The 24,319-nt window shown below is 41.9% G+C and overlaps 3 protein-coding genes across 6 annotated transcripts in view; 2 read left to right on the top strand and 1 right to left on the bottom strand.

Moving 5' to 3' along the window:
- The first annotated feature begins 142 nt into the window (after positions 1 to 142).
- LOC103458470 (RNA polymerase II elongation factor ELL-like) lies at positions 143 to 11,055 on the top strand. The gene is made up of 12 exons (XM_008399308.2): positions 143 to 451; positions 2,878 to 2,922; positions 3,007 to 3,128; positions 4,160 to 4,320; positions 6,567 to 6,865; positions 6,994 to 7,118; positions 8,185 to 8,674; positions 8,766 to 8,859; positions 8,945 to 9,011; positions 9,729 to 9,900; positions 10,008 to 10,052; positions 10,152 to 11,055. The coding sequence occupies exons 1-12, from the start codon at positions 317 to 319 to the stop codon at positions 10,278 to 10,280; spliced, it is 1,884 nt and encodes a 627-aa protein (XP_008397530.1). The 5' UTR covers positions 143 to 316; the 3' UTR covers positions 10,281 to 11,055.
- Positions 11,056 to 12,009: 954 nt separating this feature from the next.
- d2hgdh (D-2-hydroxyglutarate dehydrogenase) lies at positions 12,010 to 18,029 on the top strand. Of its 3 annotated transcripts, XM_008399309.2 has the most exons (10): positions 12,010 to 12,180; positions 12,485 to 12,805; positions 12,903 to 12,960; positions 13,719 to 13,858; positions 13,936 to 14,129; positions 14,758 to 14,926; positions 15,012 to 15,155; positions 15,831 to 15,973; positions 17,088 to 17,253; positions 17,332 to 18,029. In XM_008399309.2, the coding sequence occupies exons 1-10, from the start codon at positions 12,168 to 12,170 to the stop codon at positions 17,592 to 17,594; spliced, it is 1,611 nt and encodes a 536-aa protein (XP_008397531.1). In that variant the 5' UTR covers positions 12,010 to 12,167; the 3' UTR covers positions 17,595 to 18,029. The 3 variants fall into 3 exon arrangements, with proteins under 3 accessions (XP_008397531.1, XP_017158000.1, XP_017158001.1); XM_017302511.1 differs by having other exon boundaries at positions 17,088 to 18,029; XM_017302512.1 differs by lacking the exon at positions 12,010 to 12,180 and adding an exon at positions 12,210 to 12,406 and having other exon boundaries at positions 17,088 to 18,029.
- acvr1l (activin A receptor, type 1 like) overlaps positions 18,016 to 24,319 on the bottom strand; it is a 7,912-nt gene continuing 1,608 nt past the window's right edge. The window contains exons 2-10 of one of the 2 annotated variants that reach the window (XM_008399316.2): positions 23,745 to 23,828; positions 22,966 to 23,208; positions 22,645 to 22,850; positions 22,447 to 22,546; positions 21,639 to 21,785; positions 21,273 to 21,548; positions 20,910 to 21,107; positions 20,660 to 20,790; positions 18,016 to 20,275 (exon numbers count right to left, since the gene is read on the bottom strand). In XM_008399316.2, coding sequence (XP_008397538.1) covers positions 20,144 to 20,275; positions 20,660 to 20,790; positions 20,910 to 21,107; positions 21,273 to 21,548; positions 21,639 to 21,785; positions 22,447 to 22,546; positions 22,645 to 22,850; positions 22,966 to 23,208; positions 23,745 to 23,817 — 1,506 coding nt within the window. In that variant the 5' untranslated portion in view covers positions 23,818 to 23,828 and the 3' untranslated portion in view covers positions 18,016 to 20,143. The remainder of the gene's footprint in view (positions 20,276 to 20,659; positions 20,791 to 20,909; positions 21,108 to 21,272; positions 21,549 to 21,638; positions 21,786 to 22,446; positions 22,547 to 22,644; positions 22,851 to 22,965; positions 23,209 to 23,744; positions 23,829 to 24,319) is intronic. The other variant, XM_008399315.2, reaches the window with a different exon arrangement.

Raw genomic sequence — 24,319 nt, 5'->3', positions numbered from 1 at the left:
TAGCCCTTCGCAAACATGAGTCTCCCCCATTACCTCATGTAAAGGACCATTAGCATAGCGAGACGAGGACGAGAAACCCAACAAAAAGAGTGGAAGTGGTTACGTAAGACCTACGCAATGGCTTGTGCGTGTCTCTCGACCAATAGGATCCGCTTTGAGTTCAGCCGTAATAGCGCGCCGCGGAGCAGCAGCAGAAGCCTCACAGCTCCGTGGAGGTCTTTCTTTGGATCCGACTGGCCAATGTTTGCCCATTTACATCTCGTCGGGCTGCTTTGGTTCGGAATAATTCTGACCGGGACGGGAGGATTGTGACGCGATGACGGCTTTGAGGGAGAAGCAGTGTTACGGACTGTCCAGCGGTAAACTAGACCTCGGCGGCAACGTCTCTGTTTTTCACGTAAAACTCACTGACAGCGCGGCAAGAGCCATTGGTACCTTTCAAAACGGCAAGGTGGGTCTTCACTCTGCTCTTGCTCTCAGTAAATTGCGCCGCATGAACTTGTTAGGGGGCCTCTCGCTTGATTTAAAAACGAGGCGACGGGGGTTGTGCTGTGAATTTTGGCCGAAGTTCACCGCCACCTTCCCCCGGTGGTGGTTGCTACCAACGAGCCCCCCCCCTCCCCTCTTTTTTTGTGTGTTGCCAATACATGTTGCATAATGCAACGCGGAAACATGTTGTGTGTGTTGTGAAGCTTGTAGCAAGCTGCTGGCCAAGTCCAAACAGGCTTCTGGCAAAGTGTGAGGGCAGCTAAATCAGTGTGGAGGACAGGAGAAAGAAAGTGAGGGAGGAGAAGCTGTGGGGGTGAAGGCTTGTAGTAGGAGGGAATATTTGGATTGGCCTGAAGAGACTCCACGCTGGACATTGACTGATATTATACTTTCTTCTAAAACTAGGCCGTGGCACAGTGACTAAACTCAAAATGTACCATTTAACCCAGTTAATCACCACTGAACCAGATGCTGCAGGAAGTCTAACGTAACAGACACTTCCTCAAATCAGCAATTCCTTGTAACGAGGGTTGGAAACTCCTCGGTGAGGAAACTACAGCCACCTCTTTGAATGCTTCAACATGAAACCCCCCCCGATCGATCTCGTCGAAATTTGACCTGAAGTGGCGATGAGACAGAACGGCTGGGGGGGGAAATCACCTAAACCAAGACTCGGGAGCTTTGCGGCTCTACAGATCACACTTGGCGCGCATCACGCAGGAAAAAGTAAGACATCTTGCACATAAGCAGGGCCTGACCCTGCGCTGGCTGCCAGCTCACACTGCGCACTCAACAGGTGGACTCTCCATTTAAAAAGGTCACTTAGATTGTAGTCACTGCATACTTTCCATCAGGGCTGCAGGCGTGTCACTTTGGCGCCGTGATCTTTGTATTTTCCCCACTCATGAGCTTTTTTTCCCCCCATTTCACTCAATGTGACACCGCATCTTTGTTTTTTGGCTGTGTCATGATCTTTGAACAAATTTATGATGCTGAATCTGCTGTATGTTTGCATAGATAATCAAAATGATGTTTTTTTTTAACAACTTATTTGTTTATTGGTCATAAAATCAAAGGTGAATCCGAGGGATGGTTGAAATGTTGCGCAGACACGGGTCATGGATGTATTTACTGTAAATAAAAGGACTTGCTAAAGAGTTCGTGCTTGAACTTGTTCACATTGTTGGCATATTTTAGGCACAAACCTCAATGTTATTCAGGTTTTATGACCAACACACAATAAAGGATTGTTTTCTTTTTTCAAAGAAAAATACATTTATACAGTAAAACTGCAGAATACTTTGCAAATACAACCTCTCTCTCTCTTTTTTTTTTTTTTTGCAAAGGACTGTCTGGAGAACAGCGTATATATTCCAAGTGCTATGAACTTGCATTTTAAATGCTTAGGTAATATTTAGCCAGCTGGACAGAGTATCACGACATTGGATGATCACCGATCAAATGAAGCTGTCCAAAATATTAAATCTCAAGAGTGTAGGAAGCATAGATGGAAAAGACAAAGGAGAAAATAAGCATACATCACAATTGGTAACAGATTTAACAATCCAATCGCCATTGCAAGGTTGCAGGCTGGACAAGAAGCAAAACGGAGAAACAGCCATGAAGGAAACCTGTGGAAGAATCAGTCAGCAACTTTTAGTTGGGGATCTCACAGATTTCTGCTTTATTTAGTGACAAGGAAGTCATTATTGAATTAAAGCGATAAGAAGAGTGGCGTCAAATGTGACCAAAAGTAAATTTTTCGGCAAGTGATGCTGCGTGCGTCGGAAAACTAACCCGTCACATTATTATCAACATGTTTACCCAAGGTGAAAGATGGTGGCATCATCAGTCTGCATGGTTTTTATTATTCAAGGACAGGGAAGTTGGTCAAATTGGAAAAAGATGGATTGAGCTAAAAAGAGGGCTATCCTGAAAGAAAACTTGTAGGGTGGATAATCACCCTCAAACGGGGAAATGACCCTAAACCTCATGCCAGAGACACAATCGAATCCAGAATCTGACAGGAGACGCACTCTTAAAGACCTGCAGCTCCAATGGCAGCAAAAAAGTACAGTAAAGACAGAGAAGACTGAGAACAAATGCATGCCACACTTTTCAGATATTTATTTGTAAAACTTAAGAAGGATACTTTATAACTTGTCTTTTCTCTGCACTTGAAAATCAAACACTTGCATTTTGTTGGTTTGCTATACAAAAACCAAATAAATTGCACTGGTTTGTTTATGTAAAGTAACAAAACACGGAGAAGTTTATTGCTTTTTCTAAGTGCTGTGTGTTTATGCCACACTCGTACTGAATTACTACGCACAAAATTCTGCTTCTCTTGATATTTGATAAAGGTTTTTTTTTAAAATCTTTTTTTAGAGCTGGTCTTCCCGTCCTACCATCACCTTCAGTGGAAATCAAGGGGTAAGATGACCTGCTACTTCCGCTCCCTAAACACTGTGTTTTCCCTCGTATTGTATCTTAAAATATATCCAATCTCCATTGTAGAGAATCGCCGTACCTTGCTCAGAAAATGGAAATGAAGCGAGGATCTTCACCTTCGGAGTGACTATCGTCGCTCGAAACAGTCCGCACGGAAGCTTCGACTGCGTCAAGCAGCACGACGCGGGGTAAGCCAAACGGGAACGGCCAGCAGAAACACAAATATCGACTGCATTATTCGTTCTGAGCAAGTGAGCAGCTGGCTTTTCTAAATAACAGCCACCGTTGGGACCTTACCTTAGCATTTAGTCATAGCGGTTAATGTTACGTTGACGTTTGGATGTATATTCAGTGGGATGGTAGCTGCTAACGTTTCCAAATCCCATATGTTTCACGTCAGACTGTGATTAATAGGAAAAGGTAAAGTGCCTTTACTATACCCTCCTGAGCCTTCCTGTTATCTACTGAAAGTCTTTCTCTCTGTTGCTGTCTTGCAGCCTGAACAAACAAGCTTTTCTTGATCTGTTGTAGAAAGTAGTTTATATTTGAAATAGTTTCTTGCATTCGTGTGAGCCCTTCAATCGCGAAGCACCTCCCTGGTATTGAAAATAGCAACTTTTATTGTCTTCTTTCTGGTGTTTATTGTAAACAATTTGTCCATTTAAAGTGTTATTAGCTGAAAGCTTTTAGCATGGTGCGCTCTCTTATCAAAAGAAGACAACATTTTGAGTTCCTACTTGTTGATCTAGCCAATTTATCTTGAGTAGAAGATGAATAAAAGTTGGACTTTTTAATTCTCCTCTAGTAAAGAGAAGTTTTTTATACTTTTTTTTTTTTTAATCAGCCACAGTTGGGCTTCTGGTTAGGCAAATTACTTCCCTCAACAGCTAACAGGTCATCTCGTCTGCAGCAACATTATCGCATACAGTTGCATTGTTGATGTTATGTTTGGATTTGATTGAGGAAACCCGGGAAGCAGAGAAGAGAATTTAAATAACGTCGAGGAAGAAAATTAAATTCCCCGTGTCGAGTCCTGACGGATTCAGAACTGACGCGCTTCAGAGCCGTTCCTAAAAACTGAATTGGACCCGGCCGGCGAAACGGTCCGGCTGATGCAAGCGGGCATCAACTTAAGCAACCGGGTTAGGTTTTTATTAGGAGCATAAATCATGGCAGGCTGAATGCTGACTGTCTCCCCCGCTCCCCGTTGTGCTCTCAGTGCTGCCGAGGAACTGACATGTCTCGGAGTGATTCAGAAGAAGATGACAGTCAACGCCACAGATGACTCGTACGATAAGGCTCGCCAGAGCATGGCCCAGGCCGAGGAGGAGACGCGCAGCAGAGGGGCCATCGTCATCAAGAACAGCGCACGCTACCAGGGTAAGAAGAACGGAAAAGGGCTCGCATGTCTGCAGCGTGTGTGTCTGATTATACAACCAGAAACCCAGCACAAGACAGGCGCTTGGCCTGAAGGCGATTCTCTACTGTGCTTCTGATATCCTGAAAATGCTGTCAGCCATATTGCATTGGTTGCCATGGAAACATGTGTAGTAAACAGATATTTTAAGGGTTGCTTTCTGTTTTTTTTTGCTCTTCCTGCACATTTTGTCCCTTTTTCTTTCTTGGTGATTGCATTTCAGTTTAGCACAAAAATGAACAATGCGAATGCAGGACAATCAGTTTTGCTCTCTGCGTTGTAGAGCCAGCACTTTAGCTTTTCCTTGTTCTACCACTCTTGTTGCATATCCAACCACCAAACCACTTCCTCCTGAGATGATATGTTAGTCACTGTCATCATCTCTCAGTGAATCTACACACACACAGGCACACAAATGGAGTTTGGCATGTTAAGATATGATGAGTCTGTCATTTTAGAGGAAGCTTAAAGGGGGGGGAAAGAAAATCAACATTACTCATGCCAGGGTTGTGCAACAGTGTGGTTATGTCTTAAATTAGATTGCTACATCTGCTCACTGCGCTCTGTTTGTGTCTTTCTAGCCTGACTGTGGCTTTCTGGTGGGGTGAACTGAGGTCTTTTCTTTTTTTTTTTATTCACAACTCTGCAAGTGGAGAAAGTTGAGATAGAACGACTTCCTCCTCTCATGTCTAAAATGATTTAATAACCTCATTGTTGATGCATATTTAGTATAGACTCTGGGGTTTAAGTAACACTTTTTTATTTAAACTAACATAACATAATATAGGATTACCTTTTGAATTAAAAACCTTTCTCGGTAGGGGTCTGTTTTTTTTTTGTAGATAACCTTTTTTAACTTCCGGCCTATTAAACTGAGTTTAGATCAGTCATCTCTGATCTAAACTCTATGGGAGCCAAGACTGATTGCCTCCCATAGACTGATTGCTAAACTCCCCTGAATTGCAAACATTCTTAAGAAGGTTGTAACATAGACGCTCTTGCACACAGGAAATTATTATAGACCATGAATAATACTAATTTGGTTTTCTGCTGCAAAATCAGACTTCTTCATTAGCTCTTAAGGATGTAGTGGCACAGAGTTATTTACTTGGCTTCGTTTTATTTTACTTACTTCTCATGCATCACATTTTATGGGTGATTTGGACATGAATAATTAGGATATTTTGTGATGTTTAATGCAAAAACTTGAACTAACTATATATAAAAAAAGCAAAGCAAAAAAATACAACACTTTTTGGCAGTATTTATGTATTATACTGGGCTTTAAAATAAAATTCATATTCAGCTTTTTCTGTTGTCTTTACTTTTCAAATGTATCTTGACAGTTTCCCTAATGAAGAAGTTTCTGAAACGTTCAGGCTGCCTAAAAATTTCCAGCGTGCCAGACTGAATCCTCCAGATTGTTGGAAACCTGGCTTTTCTGCAAGCATTAAACACATTGTGTAAGGAGCTTTTCCAGCTCTTTACACAAACTTTATATGGGACTGAAATCAGGACTTTGTGATGGCCACTGAAACATTGACTTTGTTGTCCTTGCTTATCCATGTGTGACGACGTTTTGACTTCCTGGCTGATCTCTTCAGATGTAGCTTCAGTATTTTATCATAATCTTCATTCCTCAGTCCCTCCTGCAGCCAAACAGCCTCAGAACATAAAAGTGCCAGCCAGCGCTGCTCTTCACTTTGAGGTGTGCTAGCTTAGTTTCCTCCAAACCTCATCACGACTAAACACGTCACTTTAGTTTGATTAGGCCACGAGACATGTCTCTACAACTTGGGGTTGTGTCTCTTTTTGTGTATTTGCAAACCATAATCTGGCTTGTTGTGTTGCTTTTGAACTAATGGTGTCTGAATGGACCGTGTCTGTGCAGGACTCGTCTCACCGTGGATAATGACGCTCTCTCGCCAGCTGCAGCCGGTTCCTTCACAAAGACTTAAGCCTTTGTTCTGGGCTTTTTGCACAAATTTGCCAAAGCACATTCATGTCTGGGACTCTGCACCAAAACTTGCCTGATAATGAGGAGGTTTTATTTTTAGAACAGTATTTGTGAGTGCGATGCTCCAAGTGTAGCAATAAGGAATAAATTGACTGTTTATCTGGAAGGTGCTATGAACACAACTTCTAAATGTACTTATTGGTGATGACTTTTTTTTTTTCTCTCTCCCTTTTCCCTTATTTTCTTTCTCAGGCAAGAAGGTGACCGTGCGAGCTCCGGCTCCGGCTCTGGCCAAGCTGACCAAGCCCAAACACTCGTCTCACTCCCTCCTCAACAACATCAAGAAGGGGGCCAGCCTGCCAAGGCAGAGGAAGGGTCCCTGTCCAGTGAATAGGAAAAGTGTCGGTGACGTTGGGGAGCGGCCCCTCAGGGAGAGAGTGATGCACCTGCTGGCTCTGAGGCCGTACAAGAGGCCCGAGCTGATCCTCAGGCTGCAGAAAGACGGGATGGCAGACGGAGACAAAGACGTGCTGGACGCCGTTATGGTGGAGGTGACGAGGTTACTTTGACGCTGTGGGAACGAATCCAATAAAACATCAGAATAATTTTTCTGCCGTTCGACGTGTGGTGCAGAAAGAAATTCGAACAGACTGACGGAGGTGGCCCGTTTGTTTTGCAGGTGGGACAGCTCAGTAACAGAGACAGCACGTTCGTCCTGAAGGACGGCCTGTACAAGGAGCTGCAGAAGGACTGGCCAGGCTACACCTCAGGGGACCAGCAGCTGCTTAAACGGATCCTCGTCAGGTAATAAAAACGAATCCTCACTGTTTGCTTGTTGTTCTATCAAACAGTTATTTGCTGTTTTAATCGTTTGCTTTTATTATATTTATCAATGCCGGTTTTCCAGCTGCTTGAGTAGAAAACCACTTAAATAGAAAATAAATCTCTAAGTAAGATCAGAGAGTGGTACGTTGTAAACAACATTACTTCGGTTTTAAGTCACGTAGTCATGCTGAAAGGCAGCTTGAGGATCATCATCTTCATCAGCCTCCTTCGGTGTTGCATAAACTGAGTGTCACCTTTGCTTGGAAATGTGTTCTGCTGGATGTTCTTAATAAAAATGGAAATTAAAAATCATTCTAAAATGAGCAAAACATGAATCAAAAGGACAACATTCTCAGAACTGAAACGGCTTAATAAATCTAATAAGGTGATCTACCAAAGTAAGTTCACCTGTATCAGCATTTACATGGTTCCTCGACTGTAGCTCAGCTTTAGAGAATCCTGCACCAACAGACGCATGAAGTATAAAAGCCACATCACTTGATCTTCTCGCTCGTGTCGAACACAAACCACTGATGGCGTGACGAGAACTCGGCCTTAAATAGAAACCTGTGTGACTTTATATTTGTGCCACCAACCTGAATGCACAGTGAGACTGATGTGAGCGCATTCTTGTATATATATTTTTAAATTGACTTTACTTTTAATGTGACCAGCATTAAATAGCTTGTTTTAAGATCCACTGGCGGTTTATTTAATTAGAATTTAGTTGAAGTGCAAAAAACATCTTATTTATTTAAATCATGTTTTTTTTGGTATTTGTTAGTTAAATATTGTCAATAATGACTTCCAGTAACCCTAACCATATTTTAAAGTTTTGTGTCAACTTTTAACATGTTTTTAACACAAAAACACAGCTGTCTGCTGCTTACCAGTGGGCTTAGCAAGTTTTCTGGGGGAAACTCTGTGGCTCATTTTCTTGTTTAACCAGGAAAAAGCCGCAGCTTTCCATGGCTCCCACGTAAAACAACATTTTATTTCTGCTCCCTTCCTGCTTGATTGTTGATGTGCAATGCTTCCCTTGCAGGAGACTTTTCCAGCCACAGCAGAACCTCCTCACTGTCCCCGAGGCCCAGGTCAGCCCTCTTCGAGAGACCCCCAACTCATCACCCGCACACCGCCCAAAACACTCCCTCCTCGATGAATACGCCGATCCCCTGGCCAGCAAGAAGCCCAGAATATCTCACCTGACGGGCAAATCACCGAGCGAGAATTTCAGACTGAGGTCTTCTAAACAGGAGGCTCAGAAAGGCGCCGAAGCAGCAGCAGCAGAGGACGGGCGAAATAACTCGCTTGACCCCAAAAGACTTTTTGACTCGCTGTCAGCAGTTTGTCAGCAGGAAGCAGAAGTGGCTAAAAGACTGGAGCAGACGGATGCTCCTCAAGAGGAACCTAGAGACCCAGAGGAGCAACAGAAACCCAAGTCGGATCGCCCCCCTCTGCCTCTGATGGTTCCCGACCTGAGCAGACACACGGTCAAAAAGAAGAAGAGCAAACACAAACGCAAAGATCATCAGGTGAGAAAACAGGCGCCTGCTTTAAGGTGGTTGTTGGGATTTCCATTTTTGGTAATCTGTTGATATTTTTTATGTTTTTTTTTTTTTTAAGGAGAAAGAAGAATGGAGAGACAAGAAGCAAAGAAGAAAAGACAAAGATTGCAGTCCAGATTATTCAAATAACGATGCTCCTTTGCAACGCACAGGTGAGAACTGCCAGACTTGGTGAAACCGTTAATTCCTCTGTACTTTTCTGCTCACTTACAGCTTTTCTTTGTTTCTTTCTTTCAGAGACGAGTAAGCTAATGTTTGACTCCAATGTACCTCAAGTTGACACTGACTCAGCAGACTATTTATCGTAAGTTGTTTGTTTGACCTAGTTGCGTTCCTGCTTAAGCAATAGTTTCAGGGCTGTTTGCTTTCCTGTTCCCCTGCAACCTGCAGGACAGTAAACACAGGACTTTGCAAAAACCGGGGTCTTCCATTGAGGCCTGAAAAAGTTACAGCCGTAATTTTATTAAAAATTTTATGTGGAAGACGTAAAAAAGGAAAGCGCTCGCGGGTCACCAAAATGTATTTTTTTCCCAAGCTAAAAATGCAAAAATCATTTTTAACAAAATGGGTCATTCAAAACTATGTGAATTATCTCTTTCTATAGGGAGAAAGATTTACATTTTTATATTCACTACTTCACTTTTAATAGTTTTAACTTTTGCAGTTTATTGTGCTAATGTTTTATTTTCAGATGTTTTAGTGCTCAAAAATGTGAGCAAGCAACACATAAAATGATTAATATGAAATTATTTGTATACTATTTATTACAAAATCAATATTGCAATATTTAAGGCTATATTGAATCGAATTGATTTCAAATTTAAATGTAACCCAAAGAATCTAAATTGGAGTTTATTGATACCCAGCCCTTGTGATTATTCTTGCCATTTATTAATCTTTTTGGGTCGATTGTTTCACCTTCTTATAGGACAGAAAACATAAACATAAAGTCAGAACTATAATGGACGCTTTCCTGCTCAAACCAGTATGTGTTTTTTTGTTTTTGTTTTTCTTCATGCAGGAAGTACGCGGCCATTTCCAGCCACAGCCAGAGACAGAGCTATAAACTGGACTTCAATAAGGAGTACAGCGAGTACAGAGACTTACACGCTCGCATCGACAGCGTCACCCAGCAGTTCATGGACCTGGACACTCAGCTCAAGCAACTTCACCACGAGTCACATAAATACAAGGTAAGCTATACGAAGAAAAATACACATTTTAGCACATTTTATTGACGGTGTGGATATTTCCTGCTCATTCTGATTTCTGTGTTGTTGTTTTCTTTTCTCTCTCTCAGACGGTTCGGAATAAAATCCTACAAGAGTACCGGAAAATTAAAAAGGTAACTCTCCTCTTTCTTCACACTTCTCCTCAACAAGTGTTTCCTCTGGTTCGCCTGGAGGTAATCGATTGTCTTTGCTTTCTTTGTTCGTCTCTTTAGTCCAATCCCAACTACAATCAGGACAAAGTTCGCTGTGAATATCTACACAACAAGCTGGCCCACATCAAGAAGCTCATATCAGACTTCGATCAGCAGCAGATCACAGTGGATCACTCCGGCCCCAAATGAAGCGCCCGGCTGGGGAGGGCACGAGGAGACAAGAAACGTCCCGAGGCTGCCGAGCTCAGCGCCATCAACCTGCAGCCGTCATGGCTGGAGCAACCTGCTGTAAACATCAAGCAGTGTTCAGAGTAAAGAAAAGTGGCTTATTTTCTTAGAAAGCGAGGAGCTCTGCACTGACGTGGTGCAGACACGAGAAGTCGCTGCGGTTCTGTTCAGGCGGTTCAAACTGGAAACGGGCGATGAGATGAGCTGCTAACCCTGAAAGCATTTAGCAGGCCCTCATCTCTCGTTACACTTTAGTTGTGAAGTATCGCTTGTATGTTCTGGTTGCCAGGTTGGTGTTCAAGTTTTAACCTGAGAAAACTGCATGCTGTACATATCCAGAAGGTCTGCATGATTTGTCAGGTGAGGGTTATTTTTTTTCTCTTTGTGATGGCAGCTAGGACAATACGAAGGCCTGTCATTCAGTGTTATTTAAGCTAGCTGAGCTCTTCACCTGTGTTAGCTGTTCATCAGTTTGGATAAAATCATTTAAAAATCCACTTCTACCCAGGACTCATTGCTCATCAACTGCGTAATCAGGGAATGTACTCTGACATTCGCTGAAAGTGTAAATTACAAATGGTTGAAACTAATGTACAGAGCCGTCCATACTGTAAGCTGAGATGACTTAAAGAAAACACTGAAATGTGAAAATAATGCATGTTGTGTACTTTACAGACCGCATGACGAGTAAAACTAAAGGTATTGTCAAAGTTTCTAATAAATAATTTTGTATGGATTCAAGTTCTCATTTTTATTTTCTTGGATTCTTACTGGTGTGGATAACAGGATGTTATAACTTCTTGTGTTTTCTTTTGTATCAACTGATGATTGCCTTGTCCATCCATTTCTTTGCTGTTATTATAGTTCTGGACGTCGTTAAGATAGACATCATATGAGTATTTTTGACGGATGTGTTGATTATTCAAGGTAAAACTAAGTAGATGAACAAGTTTAAATAAGTTGGGTTTTTTTCTAACCTCCACATACAATATCAAGTTGTACACATAGAACCAAAGACATACACTTCACTAATAAGTGGATAAATGTTCAAAAGGTTATGGCTGCGTATTTGAAAAGGGAAAAATCACCTCGGTAGTTTAAGTTTATGGGACAGACCTGACTAGTAGTAAACATTGTTTACAAATTCTAAATGAGGTTAAAGTTGGAGGCCAAAGCATAAGCCGATAGTTGGCCTTATCCCAGAACCAGAAATCCTAACATCAGCTTTCCTAAACCAGCTTAGATGTGTGTTTTGGATCATTGTCCTACCAGAAACTCACACCTGGTCAAGCCTTCAACCAGCCGACTTGATTTGAGGTGAAGTTGAAGAACTGAAAGGTAGTTCTTTGTAATTCCATTCACTTTTGCAGCAGTAGTTAAACTGGAGCAAAAAATAAAGGTTTTTGGAGTATAATGGAATACGCATAAATATGCTTTATACAATAAAAAAAAAGTTTAAAAAGTGACAGGGTGGGAAAAGAAGACTTACAAAAGGTAAATGTTATAGTTTAAATAACATTAGAAAGAAATTGCTCGATTTATTTGTATTAACTGGACGACTTTAAATATTTAAAAAACAAAAATAAAGCGTAATGAAATGGTAAGCAATGATTGGCTGCTCAGTTACAACTGAAGCCTCGCCTATTGGCTGAATGTGCGAGCGGCCTCTTGATTGGCTGTCCCGGAGCTTTTTGCCCTAGTTACCACTTCCGGCTTTTGTTAGCATGCTAGTGGTAAACAAATTGAAATCTGTAAATTACTAAGCTGTTCTTGAACTTTATGAGAGGCAGCTCGGGGTGATATGAAGGGAAAATACAGACGCACAGAAGGGGAAATGCGAGCAGTGAAATGAACGCCTACGGTGGGTTAAACATATTTTTATGTATAAAGTCATTTAGGCCAGTGATAAAACACTCCAAGCTAATAATGCAGGTGTGTGTCGCTTGTGTGACCAGCAATTTTATTTAGTAGGACAGCTTGTGTATGCTGCATGACCATGTCAAGAAAGAAATTCTACATTACTAGTAGCGGTTGTAATTTCTAACATCATTGTTATAGCTCACTAACTTTCCTTGTACCACTACCAGGTAAGAAAAGAAAAAAAACCATGCAAATATGTGATTTCTGTGACTTCTATCCACACCTCCTCGTCCCCGTCTTCTCAGTCATGTTAGGAGTTTTCCAGACGTCACAAAAGCTGAGGACGTCGCTGAGACTCCTGTCCAGAGCGGGACTCCCACCTGTTGACCTCCAGGTGCAGCTTCTTCGCAGGGGCCGCTGTCCACAAAGTGCGACCTTCGCCCGTGAGCTTCACCTTGGACCTGATGGACCCGCGTCGTCCCCGGCCACTGCTCCACGGAGGCTGCCTTTCTCCAGGGTAGCTGTGGAGGATTTGACCTTTTTCAGGAAGACACTGCCAGGCAGGGCCATCACTGACCCGGACCTGGTACAGTCCAGTAATGAGGACTGGCTGAAGTCGGTGAGAGGTGAATCCTATAACTGCATGTGTCATTTATTTTTTTTTTTTTTACTTTATTTACTCCGTTTACTGCATATTTAGATCCTTGTGTTTGAGTCCTGCAGGGTCAAGTGAAGTGTTGCTGAGACCTCAGACAACACAGGAAGTGTCACAAATTCTCAGGTATATTGGTGACTATATAATGCTATGAGATATTGTTCCATATTTTATCTCTTTAAAAATATAACATTTGAACACACTGCACAAATTTAAACTGGAGAGAAGATTATTTTTTTTAATATTTGAAAAAAATCTGAAAGCCCACCAACACCCGACTGGTCAGCTACACTGACATGATGGAGAAAGGAGAACATTGATAATAAAAGCATCCAAGACGCCTATTGTAACTCTGGAGGAGCTTGAGAGAGCAAGACCCATCTACAGGACAACTATTAGTCATACACCCAGCATATTCTGCCTTTGAGAGTGCAATGGTTGAAAGCAATAAGACGCTTACCACAAGCTGTGTAGTAAACCTAGAAGGTAGATGAAACCACCGTGGCAGGCCCATATTTTGGTCTACAAGCACAAAAAAAACCCCAACAACCTGAAAATCACCTTAAATGCATCACTCCAATAGTGATAACATGATTTTGTGGGAAGGCTTTTTTTTTATCAGGAGGAGTTATAGAAGCTGCCCTCTTAATGGGAAGATGAATGGAGAGCCACAAGAATGACCAGAATATAAATTATTTTACACTTTTAAGTTGTTTTTTTTAAACCCAACACATACTTTGTCTTTAAGTTATATACTGCTTTGTTTAGGTGTGTCAATATGTGGCAAAATGGGATAGAAACTCAAGGACTGTGGATATATATTTATGTAAGGCCCTGTAACCATATTGTCACTTTTCATGAGGACTTGCGTTTTCCTTCTTTAGTTACTGTCACAGTCGCAACCTGGCAGTGAACCCTCAAGGAGGTAATACTGGTCTAGTCGGCGGCAGCGTGCCTGTGTATGACGAGATCGTCCTCTCCACCTCTCTCATGAACAGCATACTTTCCTTTGATAAAATCTCTGGTAAGGTTCAACCTTAAACCAGTCACCGGTTTAAGAAAGGTCGCTGGAACAGTAACTCTTTAGATTCTCCTCCTCAGGTATTCTGACCTGTCAGGCAGGTTGTGTGTTGGAGAACTTGTCCCTCTACCTGGAGGAGAGAGACCACATCATGCCACTGGATCTCGGAGCAAAGGGCAGCTGCCAGATCGGGGGCAACGTGGCGACCAACGCAGGCGGTCTGCGGCTGCTCCGATACGGCTCCCTGCACGGGACTGTGCTAGGCCTTGAAGTTGTGAGTGGGATGTGAATGTAACTACAATTGTCTAACATATGTTAACCCTTTAATGCATGAATTATGATCCTTTGTGTCAGGATTTTTTTTCCAATTTTTATTTTTTATTTTCTTAAGGCATAAAAAAAGGTAGAAAAAAAAGTTTGTAAAAAATATATATGTAAATTTTTTTAGGTGATGTATTGTAATTTTCTCCAAATACAAAGTTGTTATTTGAAAAATACATCAGTAGTATTGTTCTTTAGGGGTTATCTGATCATTTCTTTACCTGCAAGAGTCGTCTACAGCAGAAGGAGGTACTGGGTTGGTTGGCGTGCTTTTTTGTCTGTCGGCCATATTGGATTTAACAAAAATAATTTCTTGCATTTGCAGCTGATGGCCAGTAGTTGATAGTGTATTTTATGATGCATTAGTGTCCACTTCAGTGGTCTGTGTGCATTTATAACATAAAAATCCAAAAGATAAACTAATTCTGACAAACTTCACAACTAATATTGTTCAAATAAAACTCTGATACAAATGTGGCTTTTATACCTGACATTGTTTTTTTTGTTGTTGTTTTTTTTAAAAGGAGGATTGTGTAGTATTTGACCCAAAGCTCAAATTTTTTAACGCATGTCTTGTTTAGGTGCTGGCAGATGGTCAGGTGCTGGACTGTTTGTCCACGCTGCGGAAGGATAACACAGGATACGACCTCAAACAGCTGTTCATTGGCTCAGAGGGCACTTTGGGCGTCATCACTGCGGTCTCCATCCTTTGCCCTCGAAAGCCAAAATCCGTCAATGTTGTTTTCCTGGGTAGGAGCTTCTCCGCGTTCATCTCCCAGGTGTAAAAACGACAGCGGTTCAGCAGAGCAGTGAGTGTTTCTGCTTTCCATTGTAGGCTGTGAAACCTTTGACCAGCTGCTGAAAACCTTTCAGCTCTGCAAAGGCATGCTGGGAGAAATCCTGTCAGCCTTCGAGTTCCTGGATAGTGAGTGTATGAGGCTGCTGAACACACACCTGAAGCTGGCCAATCCCATCTCTGGTATGCACACATACATGCCAGTAGTTTATAAAAACGCATAACTCGCATTCTTTCACGTTACAACCACTTGCTTCAGTGTTTTTTATCGGGAATTTATGTGACGTACCAACAGAAGGTAATGGATGCAGCTGCTGCTCGTCCAGTTGCCATGAACCTCTTGGCTACTTTTACTAGGAATGAAATCCTGGCCCTGGACAGAGCAGGGTTGCTCTGGACTTTTTTGGATGGAGAAATCAAGAGGCGACAGGGTTCAGTACATATGACAACAGATTTTGCCTTCATTAATTGCCCCTGTAATTATTGTGATAGACGATAGTATTGTCATTTTGAGACTGTTTTTAAGTAATATATTGATAATAACATAATACTGCAATTTCTCCCTCTCAGATGAATAAACCTTAATTTTGTAAAGAGCACTCAGCATTGGACCAGGAAAATATTTAAAATATTGAAAATAAAACAACAGTACATAAATAATACACTTTTTTATGTGTAAAATTTACTATTTACATCATTTTATTTCCATTTCACAGGTATGTACTGTACCACCAGTTTGCATTGAGGCACAACATATAATTCCAGTCACATTTATCGAAGCTGGTGGTTGTAATATGACAAAATGTGATCAAAGTTCTGGTGGTGTGAATTCTTTTACAGTATATATGTTTTCTGCAGATTGCCCCTTTTACATCGTCATCGAAACATCTGGATCTGACTCAGACCACGACTCGCAGAAGCTCCACAACTTTTTAGAGGAAGCAATGACGTCGTTATTAGTTACAGATGGTACTGTAGCAACCGAGGAATCAAAAATAAAGGTAAGTGGATGTTCTTAACACTTCACATCTTCACATTTATGGGTTCACCTGTTCAACCAAATGTGGCATAATAAGGATGAACAATATTTTCATTCAGACTTGAATATCTTTGCGTCGTAGAGCGGTTCTCGTGTCCCTGGGCTATTAAAAGCACATCGGACGCCTACAGTCCTGCAATTGGGTGACTTGTGTTTTCATTCTAACAAACTCAGACAATGTGGTCTATTCTGAGTCACTGAGAGTCAAAGCAAGCCCTGAAAATAGTCTCCAAACCACTGCAACACACCACTCAAAACGTTAAACGAGTGAAGTAATCAAAGTGTCTCATCACAATCTTTGATCAGATTGTGATGAGACACTGTCACTGTCTTTTCAGTGCAGGAATCAGCTGAAAAACTTTTGGTTCAGGTGATCATGTTGACGTTCCTTCAAACAGTAACCATCGCAGTCGGTCCTTTTAAACTTGACACAGAGAAAATCAACCAGTGACTGAAGTCGACCCATCTTTGGCTTTTTGATGGGAAACTCAACATTTGAACTTTTTCCAGGCAGTACACTTTCAAATCTGTTTTTGTAATAATCAGGCTAAAAGCTAAGATAACATGCTGAAGATAACAACAAGCTTTTATTTATTTATTTTTATGTCAACTAGCATGCATTAGGCAGTTATTAACCTCATGGGAGCTTCTTGTTTTGCACAATCATTTATATTGTCTGGATGAGAAAATATTTATTTCCTAACTTTATTCCCTGTCCCATTTTGTGTTTCCATTCATTCCTTTCTTATTTGTCATCCCTTTACTTCTTCCCTGCTTCTTTTCTTCCTCCTTTCCAAATGTCATCCTCCCCTCCTTCATGTCGTCTTTCTTCCAGGTTTCATATTTAAAGCCCGAACACTGTACACACGTCTGCCATAAATTCACAGTGAATGCATTTCATATTTTAAAATGAATGAAAATTATAGAGAATTATGGCTAATAATGGTAATATTCTTGGGAGCCTTTCTTTCCTTGTTTATATTAAAGTCAAGCTGTGTTTCCTCCTGCTGCTGCTTTAGTTTTGAGAGCGCGAGAGCTGAATGACTTACTCAGACTTTCCATTTCCACCGCTCCAGACGCTGTGGTCAATGCGCGAACGTGTCACCGAGGCGCTGACTCACGACGGCTTCACCTACAAGTACGACATCTCCCTTCCGGTGGAGCGGATCTACCAGCTGGTGACGGACATGAGGCAGCATCTGGGAAAGCGAGCCAGGAGCGTGGTGGGATACGGACACGTTGGTAAGACCATGGGACGGGAGGATGAGTCGGGAGGTCTTCCGTTCTATTCTCACCCTTCCTCTCACTTCCCCCCTGCAGGTGACGGCAACCTCCACCTTAATGTCACCTCTTCTGCAAAGGATCCCGCCCTGCTGGCGTCCATTGAGCCGTTCGTCTACGAATGGGCGGCCAAGTTTCAGGGCAGCATCAGCGCAGAACACGGACTGGGCCTTAAAAAGAGGAATTACATCTATTACAGTAAATCAAGGCCAGCTGTGGCCATCATGGGTAAAATGAAGACGTTGCTGGACCCCAAAGGAATCCTGAACCCGTATAAGACTTTACCAGATGATCTAAAGTGAGTTTAGATGGAAATATTCCAGAAGCCATCCTTCACAGGTTATCGTCTGCAATCTTCTTCGTACGTTTGTAGTTCAGAGCTGCCACCTTTGCACTAAAACAACAATGAGATCTTTTTGGTAAAATTGTTGCAGTCTAACATTCACTTTGACTTGCTTAGGTGTGGCTTTTAAAAAGGACAAGGCAGACCTTTCAGTGTGGCTCAGAAAGAAAAGAAACTTAATTATGCATGTTAGTGAAACCTTTTGGCTTCCACTAGAGGGCCATCATGATGCACCAGAGTAGAGCGATCAGCATCGGATAACGTCCTACAGGTTTGCGTTTGCTTCAGATGGAAGTGGAATGAAACTGAGCAAAGCTTAGACACTAATATTGTAATAATCAGTTAATTGTCAAGCAAGAATGCAGTAAATGTTTTATTACATGTAAAAAAAAAAAAAAAGACAGAGCGGTATTTTTTCGTCAAAGCAAAGCCAGCACTTGTGAGCTTATTCCTTTGTACACCTAGGCAATGTTTTAGTTTTGAACCAGTAATATAAATAAGTTTCCAATGAATATGGAGCGTTTTCTTTTCCCTCCAGTTGGCCTCTGCTGCGTCGCATTATTGAAGAGACTCGAGTGAAAAATCAGCTGCTGTCGTCTGGATGACAGAAAAAGGAAAAAGTAGCTGAACACCAGCAGATCCCGTCTATTCCTTTCTACTCGAGTTTCACACATTTAATCAAGTATGCAAGGCAGAGAGTGTGTGTTTCATTGTCCTAATGTAAAATATTAGATCTTACTACTTGCCTATAGTTTAGGTCAGACGTTTCTGTACCTTCCATATGGACATTTATGTTATTTTGGGGCTTTTAATGGTTTTTGATTTGACAACTTTATTGTAGAGAAAAAAAAAGGGCTGGAGCACCGATTTGGATTTAGTTTTCTGCAATCAACACACGGTCAAAAGTATACATACAGGTTCAGATATAAATATACAAGAAATGTAATTGTTATCGCACTATCAATATGTCCTGTGCCACTGCTTTGAGTGGTAATTCAGGCACATTGTGCCTGTAATATGTTTGACATGTTTAGTGCAGCATAAAAAGTTTTCAAACATGGCAAGGTGGTCGAGGCATTAAAAAAACTACAACTGAAATATTTCACTTCTAATACAGCAGGCATCAGCTAGAAGCTATTTTTTTAAATAAAACCTTAATGGAAGAATTTTTTTCAGGAAACTAGATTATGCACTTGATCTGAATTCTGTTTATAAACTCTTTTATTCACTCAAGTCCTTATAGTGACACTGACCAATATTATAAATGGCATTTTTTTTGCTCAACATATACATCCTAATGTTTGTGGAAAACTTTTTTTTTTTTAATTACAACTTCAAGTTTTCTACATCCATATACCAGGTTAAAGCAGAAATCAGAGTTGCACATTTGACCACCATACCTTCTTGTGAAAAATATTTGAGCTTATTTAAATTGGTTGAGTTCCTGTACAGACCTGGATTTTTAAGCATCATTCAAAAATGTTTTATATAATTAAGAAGCTAACTGTTAGCCTGCTTCATCCAATCTAAAACCAGTAAAATGCTTCAAAGTATACGCATGTATTCATTTGAATCCTGTTCCTGGCAAAAGGTTGCATAAGTTTATCTAATTTTTGTTTTTAATAATCAGTGACGTTTGTTGCCAACTCATTCCACCACAGAACAATTAAAATAAACAATTAAAAGCCCCAAATTAATATAATATTCTTCCCAATTGAGAATGTAATCCAAACTTCAAACAGCGTAGTGTTCTCCTCTCTTTATACTCGCCCGCATCCCGTTTCATCCCATTTCTCAATATGAAAAAGTCAAACGTTGTTCTGTATTTCTCAACAAATTATTTCCTACTTGGTAGTGACGATAGTTACAGTCCAATAGCGTTAATGCCTATATATGTTCGCATCATCATCCTCGCTGTCGTACACCAGTATTGCATAAATCCTCAGTAGTGTGGGTAACAGTGGAGGTTCAATACATAAATATCATTTTTAAAACGGGACTAAAAAGTTTTGATTCTATTGGCTCTTCTCCTTTAGTAAGTGAACATGTCGAGTATTCGTTGGCTTGTTCAGATCACGCCGAGTGAGTGGAGCAAAATCTGATTGTCTCTCGGCAGAATGCCACGAACGCATGGCAAAGAAAATGCTTGGCTGGAGATCAGACGATGGACTCGACATGTAGTGTTTGGTGTGTGTAGAAAGGCCGGACCCAGAGCCGTGTAAACCGTGCATTGAAGCGGTATGATCGGGTACTATAATATGCCAACCTTTCACACTCTGTAACAGTCCGCGGCAGTAACTCGGGACGCGTCCCACAGCTACGGCTGGTTTGTCCAAATGCGACGGCTCCAAATGTCTTCAAGTCAAACAGAGGGATGTCGGTGGAAGGCAACAAAGAGAAAGGAAGAGCAAGAGAAGGATAGAAGCTTTCCTGTCCCGTCTCCATCCTTCGGACTGCCTCTCGTTTCAACAAACTCCAAGCCGCTGACATCGTGCAGGCGCCTCCGTCTCACGACTCCTTGCCCTTCTCCAGGGAGCTGTGGATCTTATCAAGGGTCTTCTTGATGCGCAGCGCTGTGAGTCTGGCAGAGGGGTTCTGGTACCAGCACTCCTTCATCAGTTTAACCAGAGCAGAAAGTGTCTGAGGGAGACAAGCATGCATTAGAGGAAACTCCACAATCGATGTCTTCACTACAAAACCGCTTTGATACGGCAAAACCTCTTGGCATCTAATAGTGCAGAAACCTCTCACATACATGAGAAAATAACAGATTGTGAGAAAAAAACAAATCTTAGTGCAAACCTGACACTAGTGCTAGTGTCACGATTCCAAAGCCAGTAAAGCAACTTAAGAAAAACTAAACATAGAGCACTTAAAACAGAACTAAGTCATTGTAGTTTTGTGCTGTCTTACTAAAGTTACTTCCTTAAATGCTCTTTAAAGCATTCAAGCATTTTATTTTCTAATTTGTGTCTTTGTGACAAATGTGAGTAAAAAAATAAAAATAAAGTTTCTTTTCCTTACCGGATCTGAAAACCAGCGATTAGGAATGAAAGGCCTCTGCTGCTCCACACACACCACTTTCCTCATGTCCTCAAAGCTGGGGTCGTTTGGCACCTGATCGTAAAAGGGAGGTCTGTACTCTTCGACGATACCTGCAGTCAACAGAAAAAAGAAAAAAAAAAAAAGCAAAATTACAAAAACTATTCTAGTCAGCACAGAAGCTGGAACGATTGCGTCACCATGGCACCCGAGTTTCACACATGGCGCTCACCGTTGCTGTACGTGCGCCTCGCTATCTCCCACAGCACCAGTCCAAAGGCCCATATGTCGACCCTCTTGTAGGCGTCGAAGCAGTCGGTCTGAATGGTCTCATCCAGCACTTCAGGTGCCATGTAGCGTTTGGTGCCAACCTTGGGATTGTTGCCCACATCCAGCAGGTTGTCAGCCTGAGTGTGTGTCACAGCCAGCCCTGCAAGCCACAAACAGGATCACAGCGAAAGAGCAGAAAGAAAAGGAGAGCTATGTGAATTACACACAGTCTGCAAACCTGCAAGTTCTGATAAGGGCAGAATCTGTTATATAAAAAAAAAAATAAAAAAATTACGGGAGATGAAGTAGTGGAGTAAAAACTAACCAAGGTCTGCAATGCAGCAGCGCAGCTCCTTGGTCACCAGGATGTTTTTGCTCTTCAGGTCTCGGTGTGCAATGGCCGGTTTGCCCTCGGTGCCAAAGATCTCGGTGTGCAGGTGAACCAGGCCGTTGGCGATCGACGCCGCCATTGCCAGGCCCTCCGACGTCTCCACGGCAACTCGCTGCAGGTAGTCGTACAGCGAGCCGTTTTCATGGTACTGAGTGATGAGCCACAGCTGAGTGCTGGAGTTTCGAGAAGTCATGTCGGACGCCATAAATCCTGGGTGAAACGAGCAAACCGAGCTAAAAACTTTGAGCACTTGATTCTTTCGACCGTCTGTTTTGGTTCGGTAGTTCAAGTTCAACTCACCAAGAATGTTCTCATGCCTTAGCAGCACGGTGTTGTAGATCTCCGTCTCCCTGAACCAAGACTTTTCGTCTCTGGAGGAGAAGATTTTCACGGCAACGTTCTCCCCTTGCCACTGACCGCGCCACACCTCTCCATATCGCCCCTTACCTGAAACGCACAGTGTCTTTTTCTATTCAGGAACTACACTCGGAAAATGGCTGAACGGAAAAAGTGGAAAAGCAACCAACACTCAATTTATTAGGTACGGCAAACTCAATTTGTCAATAGCCGCATTTCCATCTGGGGGGTTTTTATGTGCATTTTGAAGAATCGTGTTAGAAAAGGTTGATGGAAACAGCCAAATAAAATAAAATAAACACACAAAACATTTCCACACTCACTTGAAGCGGTTATTGTTGTCCACATTTTTTTTTTATCATTACAATTTTTAAATTTATATGTAGATATGTGGTGCTACACATCTACATTTTTCTACATGCATGCAACTACAAATCGTTACACGCATTCATCTGCTTGATGTGTGACGGCACGACATGGATTCTCTGTCTCATTTGCTAAATACTAATTAAACTGAATAATAACAAAATGCATATATAAATGTCATTTTTATTTCTAAAAACTGACAAGTAAAATTAGAGTGTGGATTTTTTTTTTTTGGTCGCTTTTGTCAAAATTACGTACAACAAAAGGTACCAGAGGCACAAACGTAAAAACTTTCTACATATCCTGGTTGAGTCGCTTCAAACCAGTAGAAGGAAACGCGGCTAATTTGAAACATGGCTGATCAGAGAAGTTTAAGTCCACTTACCAACACACTCCACCAGGCTGATCTGCCTGGCTACAGTTCTCTGGACGAGGAAGGGAAGACCTGAACCACTGCCTGAAGTGCACGAGTGATCCAAAAGATCCTGCAGGAGAAAGGACGAGCAGATACTCAAACTGAATCCTGCTCTAGTTCACTATGACTTTTTTTTATTTATTTTTTATTAATGTGTACAACTCTTACAGCTAAAGTGCTGTCTCCCACATTGGAGGTGATGAGACCATCTCCCTGCTCGGTGTCAAACTCCTGCAGCCTCTGGAGGCGGCCACGGTGGAGCCTCCTGCAGGCCAGCACCGACACCACAGACAGCAGGACCAGGACCACCACTGGGGCGAGCACGAAGAGAGCCAACGTCTCCACCCGGTACCGAACCGGTTCCCCTTCAGGGGCTGTGGGAAAACAGAAAAAAAAAAAAAAAAGAAGAGGAGAGGATGCTTATGAGAACCTCCGTCATCCGGTAAGGCGCTCGTTCTGATTCACGGTCCCGACTCGCTGCTGTCTGACCTGATATAAGCAGCGACATCAGGAAGCTCCTGGTGGTGTTTCCGTTGCACATGTGCTTGGAGCAGCAGTGGACGGCCTGGTGGAAGGACGGCGCCGTGAAGCACTGCAGTCGCTCTTTGAAACAGCCGTGCTCCAGCAGCACCTCGCCGCCGCTCACTTTAATGGAGGAGAAGCACCGGGTGCCTCGACACTCTGGGGTCTGAGGACATTTGGAGCCTTCGCAAAGACACATCAGGTGTCCTTCTGTAAAAGACATGAGGTTTAGGCCCAACGCACAAAGAAGGGACTTAAAAATAATCAAGGGAAAAACCTCTGCAGAAATAAATATTATGTTTTAGAACACCTAAGCAGAAGGCATCACATCTTCACCTGACGTTACAGAAAAAGTGTCTTGTAAATATCTTGCAGTTTTCACATTTTGGAGAAATATATAATAGACATCATTTGATATAAACTATCAAATATCATTGTAGCCCTGGCTGACTGGTTAGGTTGGTCACAACTCTGTGAGATGTCCAATGATTTGGGGTGTTGGGATATCATCTCTCAGATACTTTTCAGAATTGTGCTTGTGAAAAAAACATCAGCAACACAGTTTTGTTTTTCTTCCGTTTAATAATTAGGAGCCACTTTGTGTTGCTCCATCACATAAAATCCCACTAAAATGCACTAAAGTTAGCAGTTATAACAGGACAAAATGTTAAAACCCTTCAGTTTGGCTACATTTGCACACTAATGCATAAAAACCTTCACAGGTTAATGAAGATGTAAAAGAGCACCTGAGTCCTCAGCCGATGCCTGTAGAGCCTGCAGGAGGAGCAGCAGCAGGACGTGGAAACTGCCAAGATCCATGTTTCCCTACGCTAACAAAACAGACCAAGAGATGCCAGAGATGGAGAGAGGTCAATGAGGACAGACGCAGTGTGCATAATCTCATTTACCGCCCTCTGTTTTCTGATGATCATGGATTCAGACAGACAGAAAAGGACAGTTTAGAATTTTAGCGAACTTTTAGAGGCTCAGAGAAAGCACAAATCTCTAATTGATTAGACGAAGGGTAACATGAGGTCTGGCAGCCAAGGGCTGAATAGCCCGAGATATGAGCGGTCCATTTAAGCATCAAACGACTAGAATTGTTACAAAAGAAAATCTAAATGCAAGTTTGTCCTCTTTAAAATAAGATGTGAAGCGTTATGTTTTTTAGATTTTGATTTAGAAATTGTGGGACAGACAAGAGGGATGCAGCAAATTCAGGACTGGTGAGGACTATGAGAGTTACACACACACACACACACACACACACACACACACACACACACACACACACACACACACACACACACACACACACACA

Source organism: Poecilia reticulata, linkage group LG22 (assembly GCF_000633615.1).
Source record: "Poecilia reticulata strain Guanapo linkage group LG22, Guppy_female_1.0+MT, whole genome shotgun sequence".
In the NCBI taxonomy this organism is placed as follows: domain Eukaryota; kingdom Metazoa; phylum Chordata; class Actinopteri; order Cyprinodontiformes; family Poeciliidae; genus Poecilia; species Poecilia reticulata.
The sequence above is the reverse complement of the archived record's forward strand: the minus strand, read 5'-3'. Positions and strand labels throughout refer to the sequence as shown.